Source organism: Oryzias latipes, chromosome 14, assembly GCF_002234675.1.
Source record: "Oryzias latipes chromosome 14, ASM223467v1".
Classification (NCBI taxonomy): domain Eukaryota; kingdom Metazoa; phylum Chordata; class Actinopteri; order Beloniformes; family Adrianichthyidae; genus Oryzias; species Oryzias latipes.
The window spans coordinates 27,278,250-27,291,207 of record NC_019872.2 but is presented as its reverse complement, the minus strand read 5'-3'; the positions used below and the strand labels follow the sequence as shown (position 1 = coordinate 27,291,207).

Below are 12,958 nucleotides of genomic sequence, written 5' to 3'. Positions count from 1 at the left end.
GGAACAGTCCCACTTGATGATATCATGTCATCCATGAGTCAGTGCTCAGGGACTGACAGGAGCGGGTCTGACATGACGTCCTAACACAAACAGAGGAAATGACACACAAACACAATGCATGTTTGCCTCCAAACATACGCAAGACAGCTCAGACAACACAAAACAATCTTCATTTGTGTCTTTATTGTTGTACAATTTTATTGCTGGGATAAGAAAAGCACCACATTGAATAAATTGGAGCAAAACCTTTACAAATGTTTGATTAAGGCCGTTACGCGTTGAAAAATATTAACTTTAAAACAAATAGTATAGAATTGAAACACTTTCAATTCAATTTTACTTCATTCAGTATACTTAAAATGATTTTAATTGCAGTTAACTCGAAAAATAAAACACATTTAAATCACACTACGTCCAAAATCTGCTGAATGATCTTCACTAAATTGTTTGTTTAAACGTTAAATTGAATGGCTAACTTTTTGTCATTAATGCCTCAAAAAGAATATTAAAACTAGACAACATAGAAACAAATTAAATACAGATTTACTATCTGAAAACCTACAAACTTACATCACTTCTCCAGCCAGTAAAAATATGAAAAAATACAACCATAAATCTCATTATAGACCCACCCTGATCATCTTTTGATCTATTTCCAAAGCATTCCCTGTGGTCTTTTAATTATGATTTTGCTTTTTTTCTGTGTTATTTTCATCAGAGATTCACCTCTGAGTCGTGGGCAGGACTGTTGGCGTGGAGCAACCCCGTCCCCTTTTCCCATCACCCATCAGTTTATACGCTATCCAGCTGGCTCACAGCCCCTCACCCCTCCAACCTGACAATAGCAGTGCAACAAAAATGGCGAACAATATTGGAGCTATCCAGCTGTACAGTTTTGAGCGAGATTCCAGCTCAGACGAGGACAACGAAGAAAACATACATGGATCTAGTCGTGTACAAGTGGATGCATCGGCGTGTGACCCGCCCGGCGTATTTTCTACGTCACAAATGCGTGCATTTTTTTCCCTATCTGATTGATTCTGATTTACAACGGTTTGAAGGAATGCTAAGAAATTGTCCTCCATCATCAGAAAAATTCCACACGTTTAAAGTTCTCCGTAAAGCTAAAATATTTCAAAACCTAAAACCTAAAAAGGAAGTGCTTTATTTTGAAAGCCCTGACCGGATGTCTGACGCCGCGTGCGGGCGCAGCGCGAGCGCGTTCCAATGTGAGCGCGATGTGACTGCCGCACGGCACGGAGTCGGAACCGTCTTCAGCCGCAGCTTCGGAGGAGAAGATGTCCAGCTCGCGGGAGAACGGCGGCTGCCCGGACGGCTACCGGGCTCTGAACACGAGCGAGCTGCGCGAGCTCCTCCAGAACGACGACAAAATGGACCAAATCATTCGGCTCAATGAGAAGGTACCGTCCGACCTCCGGCAACCCAGGTGTCTGGGGGATTGTCGCTCGGGGTCTCGGCTGAATTTGTTTCCCGAATAGCGTCGGTTTTTCTGTTTTGTTTAGCGGGAAATGCGTGTTTGTGGAGCCCCCCTGAAGCGCGTGCATTCTCTCTCCCCGCGCGAACCATCGATTGTCTGCGTGGCGAGCGGTCGGGTTTCCAATGTGTGTCTCCAGAAATCTTCGGGCTTCTTGTTCTTCTTCTTGTTTGCTGTGGAGGGACATTCTTCATGATTTCAGCCAGGAAAACCAGAAAACAGGGTTCGAATCCCGGTGGGGGCAGTCCGCTCGGACCCCGAAGCCCCCACATGGTCTGAACCAAACCGGTCCGAAGACTGACATAAAACATTTCTTTCACAATAAATGTAATTGTTTTGTCCGCACGTTGAAATGCCCCTTAAATCAGACGGAAATGGGGCTTTTATTTTCTTGGCTCTTTTTTTTTTGTATTTAGATTTGATTCCCAGCTTTTCAAAAGCTGCATTCCTCCACATGTTCGCAGTTAAAATGACTTGTCTTGATTTCTTTGATTAGTTAAAGTTTAAATCTAAATATTAACACTTTTTTTCAAATATTTAAGTGTTTAAAAAAAATTAAAAAAATGCTCAAATAGGTAAAAATGCGACTACAGGAAGTAGTCAGACTAAATCCAAAAATCAATTATTTATTCTGCTTTGTTCATTTAAACCTTTTTTTTTAAATAGAAAAACATTTTTTTAATTGAATGGAATTTTATTTATTTTTATTTTGTAAGACTTTTATCACACTTATCTGCGTTAACCTTATTTCTTACTGGGGGTACTACTGTTGTAACCCTTGCCCCGGCCTTAAACTCATCCTTCAAATGAAAATTTAATGACATCTGCCACAGGCAGTTGCTCTCTGGCTTCATGCACCCTCTGCGTCTGCATGAAGTGAGTAATTCCAGCTCTCACGCAGCTTCAAATAAAAAGGAAAAAAGAAAAGGAGGTCCAGAACTTCATCATGCGGTTGGTTTATGAGCCTCTCTGTGGACGTGAGGCTCTCTGTCTGCGTCCACTGCTCTTCAGGACTGAGTGGTTTCTTCACAGCTGTGGGAGCTTCACACACAAACCAGCAGAGGACTAGTCATTTGTCTCTGTCTCCACTGCATTTGTAGAAGGAAAAAAAAAAAAAAAAAGATTTCACTCCAGCTCCAAAAAGCCTCTGGCTGGAAGTTTGCCGCCTGCAGAGCAGCTCCGTCTGTGTGATCGGGAAGAGCTGAGCGTTTTGTCAATCGGCCTGGAAAACGAAAGTGGCTGTAATTTATGATGATCGGATGAAAGCGTTTGACATTTGAAGCCCCGCTGGTGGTGATGAATTTGGACGATGGAGGTGGGACGGTTCTCCTTCAGCGGTGGAGCAGGATGACTCAGAGCTGCGCAGAACCTCATCCGTTATTCCCTAATAATCCAGAAGTCCTAATGATCCACGTCTGGATGGTTTGGTCTGCACTGTCGCAGCTTTTCCTTTTTTAACCGAGCGTTGCATTTTGATTTAGCACAAAGTCCAGACTGTTATCGATATTTTGTGAGGTTTCTAGCTTTGGTTTGACCTCACAGCATGAATTTAAGATGCAAACCTAGCTGCAAATGATAAAAAAAACGAGAATTTATCTGATTAAAAATCACTCAGCAAAGCCTGTTGATAGCAGAGGAAGCTGGTTTTCTGCTGGTTGTGTGAAATGCGATTAAATCATCCTGGAGACACAAGTGGATGCATTTGAAATCTCTGCAGGCGATGATTTAGCTTGCTTAAATGTCTGCCTTTATTAGTAAATGGCAACAGACCCTGCTGCTTCATGCAAGCTCTAATGGTTTCCTGTTGGGCCCAGTTGGATTCAGAACATTTGTGTTGGTGAGGGACTCCTCAGGTGCATCTGTGGAGCTCCGTGGTGTTGGAGCTCTGAGCCATAAGAGGTTGTACCAAAAAACGAGCACCAGATTTACTGCTGTCCAAGGTCGTTTCAGGTAAACGTGACCCCAAACTCCCGTCTTACAAGTGTTTGACTGGAATGTTAAGTGTCAGCGATGCCAAAATAAGGCTTTGGAGCCCACAGGCTCTGCAGAGTCTTCAGGAAAACAGCCGTGGTTTCACCTGTGATCAAAGACCACAAGAAACAAGTGTTTTTTATTGGCTGTTGGTTATTTTTAATCACAGTTTTTGGAGCGTTGGTTTCTTTTATCGTCAGCTTAAACGATGCAGCAGAAGTTAGATTTTTAACTACAATAAATAAAACTTTACAGATGAAGCAGATCCAGCAGTTTGCTCTTCATATTCCTCTATTTAGCTGTATTTTCCCTTTGAATCAGGGTTAATTTGAAAGCATTTAGAATGTTTGTGGTTGGTTTTACAAATGTTTTCGCACTTTTAACTAAGACTGTAGATATATTTCTAGTTCAGATCTATAAATGTCAATTAACATCACAAGTCATTGAAACATCAGAAAAACCTTTTATTTCCAGTCCATTTCCCCTTTGATTCCAAGGACCAGAGGTCATCTTCTTGGCATCTCTCCGTTTTCTTTGATGCTTTATCTTCTTGCATGTGTTTGCCCATTTATTGGTTTTAGATAACCAATAAAATTGACCTATGTAGGTGATCTGCTATATAAAATAATACAAATGTTAACTGTCTGGAACCAAAAACTTTGGATACTAAACACTGGTCTAAATAAATAAAAAAACATTTTTACTTGCACATTTTTTTTCTTGTAGACCCGATTTTTATAGTCGGGTGATGCCGTTTTAATTGCGTTAGCAGATTAGATGTGTCACCTGTGGCATACGCGTTCTTCGTGTAACAATGTCGACATACAGTACAAAAGTGAACCGAACCGAAATTGCTGTTCAAAACAACTACGTGTACTGTTAACACCCCTAGTAGACGGCGGTATCCATCTTCATTCCATGGTCCGGTTGAATACTCGATTCTGATTGGCTGCTGGGTGTGCATTAAAACCTGATAACCGCACGGGGAAAAAAGAAGTTCCGGTCACCTAGCTTAAATGTTTTGTATCACTGCGCCGGCTTCTTTAGAACAACCTTTTGCTTCATCATCTGGACAAAAACAAGCGGTTAGAGGTGAACTTTCTCTCTGATCTGATGCTTTATCAGCGGGTTAACGGCCTTCGAAGCGTGTGTTATTACTTTTTATCGCACTTTGCGTCGGACGGTTCAGGCTTCCACGGCGTGCGTTGAAAAGTAATAATGCACGCTTCGAAAGCCATTAACCCTTACATGACGCCAGTTTGGAATAAGGCTTTACATGAGCTTATTGATGTTACCAATGTGTTGATGATAAAAACATATTTTTTGTAAGTTTTTGTTGTTCTGCCGATGAATCCATGCTGCTGTAGAGTGGAATCATTGATGAAGACAGTTCATAGCCCATCCCACAGGTGGAAGGAGACCTATACCTGTGGATGAGTACCTAAAGCTGGTTTTGTGGCAGTGAAGGATGCAGAGACGCGCCAAACAAGTTCTCTCATGAAAATGGGGGCATTGAAGCAGCTGCAGGGTCTCTGAGGAAGGCATACCTCCACCTTCGTCTTTTCTTATTTTTACACCCCTCAAAGGAATGTGGAAGTGATGCAACAGCCAGCTGTGGTCTGGTAAACAAGGGAAAACTGCATTGCAGGACCTTCGGGGTATTGAAAGAAGCCTCGGCTGGACGGGTTAGCCTAATATCTGCTGTTTGATGGATGGCTTTAGACTGGAAAGAGTCCGCTGAGGATCAGGCCTCATTTGGGATGACAAAGAAGGACCCGTTGACTGTTCTTCATGGGGCCGGACATGTGGAGGCACGTAAAGCAGCGGTGCCACGTCATCTACAAAAACTCTGCACTAAGCTCTCCCCCCTTCATTTATCAGGAAGTGTAAACACTGTCAAGCCTTCCTTTCCAGCTCGCGCATCAAAGACCGGATTAGCAGAGACTGGAAACGGATCGTCTGTTTTGATTCCTGTTGAAGGAAAATGAATCATCTGCAAACTGTTGTTTCTTATGCACCAGGTTCAGCAGTTGTGCTGTCTGTGCGTACCCCCCCCCCCCTCCAGACTTCACTTGACTGCATCGTGAAACTCGTGCATCCTCCTGATGAGCCGTAAAATCTGAGACAGACGCATCGTACCAGCTCAGAGTGACTGAAAGAAAGCAATTGAGCAAGAAACGTATCCGGGCCGGGCTGAATGACTGGAATGCAGGGACGGATAGAACGGCGGGAGGGGATTGGGAAGTTTGTTCAGCGGATCTCCCAGAGAGCTTTTGTCTTGTTGCAAGACACCAAAGCGTTTCCCAGCGGTGTAACTCTGACTCTGTGGCGAGACGTGAAGGGTGTGGCTCCTCTATTTAATAATTAATGCTTTCCTTACGGTCTAGTGACGGTGAGGAACCCATCCCCCAAAGGTCTCAACTTCCCGATTCCCCTTTGTCCTGAAGGATGCATGTATTAGCATTTTACAAGCCTTTTCCTGCTTTACCACTGGTTGATATGAATGATCAGAAATTGATTTATCCTCCTATTATTGTGTAGAATATTTGAAGTCGCTGTTAGCTTAACAAAAACTAAAAATCTTTACCTTTGTGTTTTTATCCCAACAAAAAGAAACTTCTTTTTTTTTTAGAACCCAGGTAGGAATTTCATTCATTTCAATTTCTAGTAGGATTACTTAGAGTAAAAACTAACAAAAAATCTAGTTTTTACCAAGAAGCACCATCAAGTTTTGACATTTTTAACTTCATGAGGTCCCAACACCTCTTGTAATTGAAAATAGATCTTTTTTTCTTTTAAACCTATCCCATAATGTGCACTGTTTAAACAGTCCCAAAAATAAAAGCAAGTCTTTGTGTGCAAGTGAACCATGATGTGATTCTTGACAGTGTGAATGCCAACGGTTTTGCGGTGTGTCACTATTTCGAACGTAAAATAAAAACCGACAGAGGAATCTAAGGGAGTGTAAATTGGATGCATTCTGTTCCACTGTTGATTGTATACGGGAACTGGAGTGAGCGACTGTGACGTTACCTGTAAGAAATGGCTTAATTCTGGCTCCGACAAAATTAAGTCAATTCAGTCGCCGTTGTTTTTGCGACGCGGACGCCGCCATGATAAAGTCGGAAGACGTTAGAAAGTAGCAATTGATCCAAATGGGTCTAAGTCACCGTTTCTATGGCAACCACTCTCACCAGTCAGGTGTGAGCTTGTCGAAAGGTCACACCCCCTACCGCTTGAAAGCGGGCTACACCAAATCTGTCAAACATTTTGAACATTGGACGTGGGGGGCCAGGAGGCTCCACCTACTTTTAATGAGGGATCTGATTGGTCATTTTAAAACTTGAATAACTACTAAATAATTATCATAAAATATGAGAATTATCAAGATAATGTAAGAGAAAAAAAAGGTATCGGATCTAGAATGGTTCTTCTGACCAATAGAATGAATGGCTAATAGCTGTTTATTTTTCTATAGAAGTCTATGGGATTTTGGCTTCTTGGAGCCAGCAGGTACTTCCTGTTTAGAACGCCCGGTCGGGGTGGAGTCACTCAGTCCAGTTCTCATATACAGTCGATGTGTAACACGGAAGTGGTATTGATGTAAAATGATTACGGTGGGTTAAAAGGAGGGATCTCTTTCAGATTTGGGGGATATTTAATTTGGGTCAAAGCAGAAGTATTAGGCTAAAAATGTTTGTATGTTTTTACGATATCTTTTTTTTTAAATGCATAATTACCCATAATCCCTTCTTGCAGGTCATTTATGGGCTGTTATGAAATAAAGTTTATAATGATTGCTGTGATCTGGACCAAATTAGATTTTAAATAATCAACAAGAAATCAAACTTTTAGCTTAGTTTTTGGGTTTTCATTTCTTTCTTTTCTTGTTGTTCACCTTCACACCTAGAAAGTTGTTTTACTCTCCAAACTTGTTGGTCAGTCATTTTTCAAAAAAGGGGGATAGTTTGTGGAAGGAGAGCATCTCTAGTCTTTTCGTTGACACTTTCTTCAGCAAACCTCCTGACGTTTGGGACGCTCACTGTTTGTTGAAGTTTGTCTTTTGTTGGCAGTAAAAGGAAAAGGTTGTCAAAAACAGAAAGAGCTGAACCATTTCAATGTCAAGTTTCCCTCTGTAATCCGTCCCGTGGCTTTTCCTCTCAAGACTCTGTGTGTCTGAGAGGTTTTTGCTGAATAAAAGCCTCATTTCTTAGTAACTTCCTCTTATAGGTTTGCAAGTTTTGTTTTCACGGGATGGTAAATACTTGTAAAGTGCTTTTCTACCTTCCTCGAAGGCACAAAGCGCCTGACAGTCACACGTTCACACGCCAGCCGCCAACCTTACACTTCAACATGTGGGTGGGCCCGGCGGGATCACGCAATCCTCCGATCAGAGGTCGACCACTGCACCACGGCTGCCCTGGATGGGCACAAAACTCTACAGCAGAGGCTGATTGCACATGCTCACACCGTCACAGAACATCAAACCAGTACTTACTGTGACCATCGTTTGCATTATAAACAGCAAAACTGTGCTGTTTTTTCTTTCCAAGGTGAAACCATGTTTATCCCTTCAGTCGGAGGTGATATTAGAATTTATATTATCTTTTTTTAATGTTAATTGTGTTGAAAAATGTGAAAGTGTAATTCCTCAGGTTGTTGTCAAGTGAAGGACAGGTTTTAATCTTTTAGTTTTTGATTCATGCAAAAAAAATTTCAATAACCAAAATATGCCGCACTATAAAAGTGCAAAGCAAATATTGCAGGTTTTGTCCTTATTGTAGATTTAGTGCCAAATTAAAACACATTATTAATTTTAATTAGTGTACTCCTTAATAACACAAGAATAATTGATCAAATTAATATTTCTTTTCTTTAAGACGATTTAGTAACTTTACATTAAAAAAATGCTTTAATTTTAGTTTTAAAATTTTATATTTTTAATGCAAATTCTACTTTGAATCATTTAAAAACACATTGTAAAGACCCACTGCAATAAAAATTGTTTTTCTCGTGTTTTTAACATCTTGTAGCATTTTTCTGATGACGATGGACACATAAAGAAAATTAGGCTGAAAATGTCTTTTCTGAGTATTACTGTATTTCTATTGTTGTGAATCAGGAGCAGACAAAAAAAATAAAAGCAGTTTGAAAAAGATTGTATTTGTTACAAAATGCTGGGCGGGTCACAAGCTCCCTGCCCCAAGCTCTCACAGCAAAGAAGGGAAGGGGGGCGGGGTCGCTCTCTGCCAACAATCCCACCCAATACTCAGAGGTGAACTTCTAACAAACTCAGGAGCCCGGCCACAATTAGAGACTGGCCTCTAATGTAAGAAGCACCTGATGCACCCGGCGTTTATTGGAGATCAATAAGAGACGGTATAAGGTAATATAATGAAAAGACCACTAAGAACTCTTTGAATAGATGATTGGAATGGGTCTTTAAAGTAAAAATACATATTTTTAGCCTAAATAACTTAAAAAAAGGTTGGTCTTCTCCACATTGAATTTGTCATGTTGAGGGAAAAGAAAAAATAAAATGATTTTTTTCCAACTTCAGTTCCAGGAACTTCAAGTGGACAGGGAGACGCTTCTGACCTCCAACCGGAGCGTCGCCGAGGAGAGTCTCGCCCGGCGACCTCCCCTCAACAACGGCAAACTCCAGCTGGCGGAGAAATACAAGGAGCTGTCCAACCTGGTGACCACGTGCTGGGAGAAGCAGAGTCAGCTGGGTGAGTTCATGATGACGAGGTTCTGGTTTATAATCCTAAACCGGATTAAACTCAGCCTCGCATTATTCCACATGTGCGTACGCTGCAGTCCTCGACATCGAACCTCTCAGGAGTTTGAAGGAAAACAAACACAAGTCCACCGTGGTTGCAGCCAAGCCACTTAAGGTCAAAACAAATGACACGTGATGGTCCACGGTGGCTCCTCATTGTCTTCTCCTCATTGTCTTCTCCTGTACCTGACTCTCAGACAGAGAAAGCCAGCCTGTGTTTGAGTCATCTCTGCCTCTGACGCTTGCACTGAGGCGCTCCCTAGCTTCACATCAGAGCGCCGTCAGCGCTTCGCCAAAGCCTCAGCGTGACTGCCGTTTGGTCATGGGAACCAAATGGAGCATATCCAATGCCAGCAGGAAGCTTGCAGCAGTTGTCAAGGAATTTTCAGGGCGAAGGGGGCCTTTGTGAAGGCACGTTGTGCTTTTGATGAGGGTGTCGGGGCAACGGCAGGGACGCCTCCCGGGCTTTGATTCAGAACTTCTGAGCGAGCTTTCAGAAATGTGGTAACTAAATAAGCCAGACTCCTGCTTTCGTTTCCCTGTCTTCTGCCGTTTAATGGCAAACTTTTGGCAGGTTTGTGCCTCAGCTGCAGACCGCTGATGGAAGCTGCGAGGAATTTTAAGCTTCCTGTCAATGCGCGCGCAGCACGCACACGCTGTCCCACCTCCCCAGCAGAGCAGGAAGGGCGGGGGTCCATCCTTCCTCGGCAAAACATCTGATCCTCGTTTGGGAGGCGAGGGGAGAGGAGTGTGGAGTTTTGGTCGGGACAGTGGTCATGAGGCGGTGGATTGGAGCACGCAGAGACCACGCTGGATGCGTCAGTCTGTTCGGCGGGTTTGGGAACTGAGGCTGATCCCGTTCCAAGAAAACCTTCACATCAGTTTCTTACAAATGTTGCTGGCATCTGTTTCTTCTTTTACTTTTAGGGCTTTTAAGAGAAGTGTTGCTGGGCGGAGCCAGACTCCATCTGTTTATAAAAAAAGAGTTATTTATTTTTTGGTTGTCATGACGTCTTTGGGGTTGTCTCCTGACACTGGCCCACTGCCCCCTGCCTTGCAGAGCCATGCCAAAGCACCAGCCCAGGCTTGAGTAGGATAATGTGAGACGTGACCAATCCCACCTCCAATCAGGATTAAGCTCCTCCTCCTACTGTGTCGACATTAGCCAGGCCTGGTGCTGACGAATCTCGTCCCCAATAAGAATAAGGCTCCACCTCCTACTGTAACGAGATTAGCTTGGCCTTAAGCTCCGCCTCCTACTACATTGAAATTAACTGGGTCCACTACTGACAGATCTCAGCTCCAATTAGGATTAAGCTATGCTTTGTACTGTATTGACGTTAGCCAGGTCTGGTACTGACGGATCTTATCTTTGATTAGCATAAAACTCTGCCTCCTACTGTATTGGCCTTAGCTGAGCCTTAAACTCCGCCGTCTACTGGATGAAAATTAGCTGGGCCTGGCACTGAAAGATACCACCTTTAATTTGGATTAGGCTCCACCCCCGGCTTTGTTGACGTTAGTCCTGGCCTGGCACTGATGGATCTAACCTCCAATCAGGATTAAGCTCCGCCTCCTAGTGTATCGGCATTAGCAGGGCCTGGGACTGCCGGGAATAAGACTTTGCAATCAGCCCCCTGTGGTGCTGTCGGACCAGCCGCCCCTCTGTGAGGGGGGGGGTACTTCCACCCCCCACAACGGGCCTGAAGCTCTGCTGTAAATTGCTTGGTCAAATACTGTATACTGAAAAGCAGTTTTAACAGGAAAGTGCAACATTCTTGGTCCACATCCAGCTTTCTGAAGCACTTTGTGGTGGTGGGGGTGGTGGTGGTGGGGGCACCAATCCAGTGATTTTGACACCACACAGATTACATCAAGACTCATTAAATAGAAGCGGCAAAAGATCAAAGAAAGATGCAAATTCTTTCAAGATGTAACTAAAAATACGTCCGCTCACAAGAGTGCGGGTTTCTGATGAGCTTTCATGGACTTGAGGGGAGAAAACCAGCATGAGCTGGTCTGTTTGATCCTTTTGAGGCTCCGTCTTTGGAGCCGTTCAGATCTTCACATCACATTCTTCCGATATATCTGGTACAACGCTGATGCTATTTAAAGCATCAATGCCAGAGAAGTTCGTATTGCTTTGTTTTCTCAAAAATAAGTCACAAAAAAAACATAAAATAGAAAGTCATTCTTATATCAATCTTCAAACATAAACACATTTTTAACGTTTATTAAATGTAATCAGTCATAATAGGTAATAAAATCAACAGTCAGGTGAAGATTTTAAAGGAAAATTACTGGAGGCCTGCACAATAAATCGCAAATGTATAGTTGTTGTAAGCTCGTGCTGGTTTGCGGCGCCTTCCGTCCGTGAAACCCGGGTTCGACTCCGGGCTGCTCCCTGTTCCCTTCTCTACCTCTGCCGGTTCCAAGCCCGGTTTGAGAAGGTTGCGTCAGGAAGGGCATCCGGCGTAAAACATTGCCAAATTTACCATGCGACTTGTTCGCTGTGGCGACCCCTGATGGGAGAAGCCGAAAGTGGAAGAGAAGATAGTTGTTGCGATACCAAGCCGTCCAATATGCATATCGCAGAATACGGCAAAAAATGCGATAAATGGTTACCTTAAATGTGCTTAAACAATCTCATGGCAACTTGAAGTATTTAACGAATCAAACAAATCCATTTATGCATTTGACCAATCGGATGGAGCCCTTTTAATGTCAGGTGTTCGCCTCTTTTGTAGATGATTGGCATCCGTTTTGCTGTTCGTTCATGTATCGCGAGTTACATCGTCATCACAATATTAATCACTTGCATCGCACGTCACAAGTTGTCCTCACATCGTGCAGCCCTACTCTACTGTACTCATAAAGATCGTGAATCGACGATGTCGGACGTCTTAAATATTCATACGCAATCATTGCGGAACAGATCGCAATTTCAGTGCGCTATTCGGTTTCTGGTTGCAGCTCTAGTGGGCGGTGATGCCCGGTTGATTGTGCCGTATGATTCGTGATGGTCTGTGTCTGATTTACCTGTGTTGGTCGCTTAGAACATTTCTAGTGTCAGCTGTTCCGGCAGTGAGAACACATGATGGCCTTAAGCTAAAACCATATGCCAGGTTTCTTGTGTGTTCGCGCCATAAAGCTGTCTGATGAATGGTTGTCCATAGAAGCTGGTGAGACACTAACGTGGGATAAAATGTGACTTGAGGACTCAGATGAGCTGCGAGGAGATCCTCTGCAGCGATTGGGTTTCAGAGCCAACACTCACTCTGAGCTGACCCTGGCTTAACACGGTGGAAAAACTCTGCATGCAAACGCAGCAGAAATTTCAAGAGGAAAAGGCGGAGTCCAGATTTGAACATGTTGCTTTCCCCCTGGCAGCGTTTTAAAGAAGCTGTGAGGCTGTTATCGCATGCTTTGTGTCATTGCAGTGAACAGAGACGTGCTGCAGGGTCAGGTTGCAGTGCTAACCCGCTGGCTGATTTTCATTTCTCCGCTGCATCCAAGTCCTGCAAGGCCCCATTTGTGATAGCATGACCTATTTGTGTGTAAACGGCAGCGGATTGTTCGGCCAGAATTTCTTCCCTCGTAGCTGTTGGGCGCATTAGCAGCTTTCGGGGTGGAAAGAATTGCAGTCATTAAAAGCCAGCGATGGTATCTTCATGTTTGTGTTACTTCCAGCTGCTGCTCCGTCTGAGAGC

General features: G+C 43.4%; 1 protein-coding gene across 2 annotated transcripts in view; it reads left to right on the top strand.

Moving 5' to 3' along the window:
* The first annotated feature begins 988 nt into the window (after window positions 1-988).
* LOC105355693 (vacuolar protein sorting-associated protein 37D) overlaps window positions 989-12,958 on the top strand; it is a 40,413-nt gene continuing 28,443 nt past the window's right edge. The window contains exons 1-2 of one of the 2 annotated variants that reach the window (XM_011483956.3): window positions 989-1,421; window positions 9,027-9,198. In XM_011483956.3, the coding sequence (XP_011482258.1) occupies window positions 1,299-1,421; window positions 9,027-9,198 (295 nt within the window). In that variant the 5' untranslated portion in view covers window positions 989-1,298. The remainder of the gene's footprint in view (window positions 1,422-9,026; window positions 9,199-12,958) is intronic. The other variant, XM_020709156.2, reaches the window with a different exon arrangement.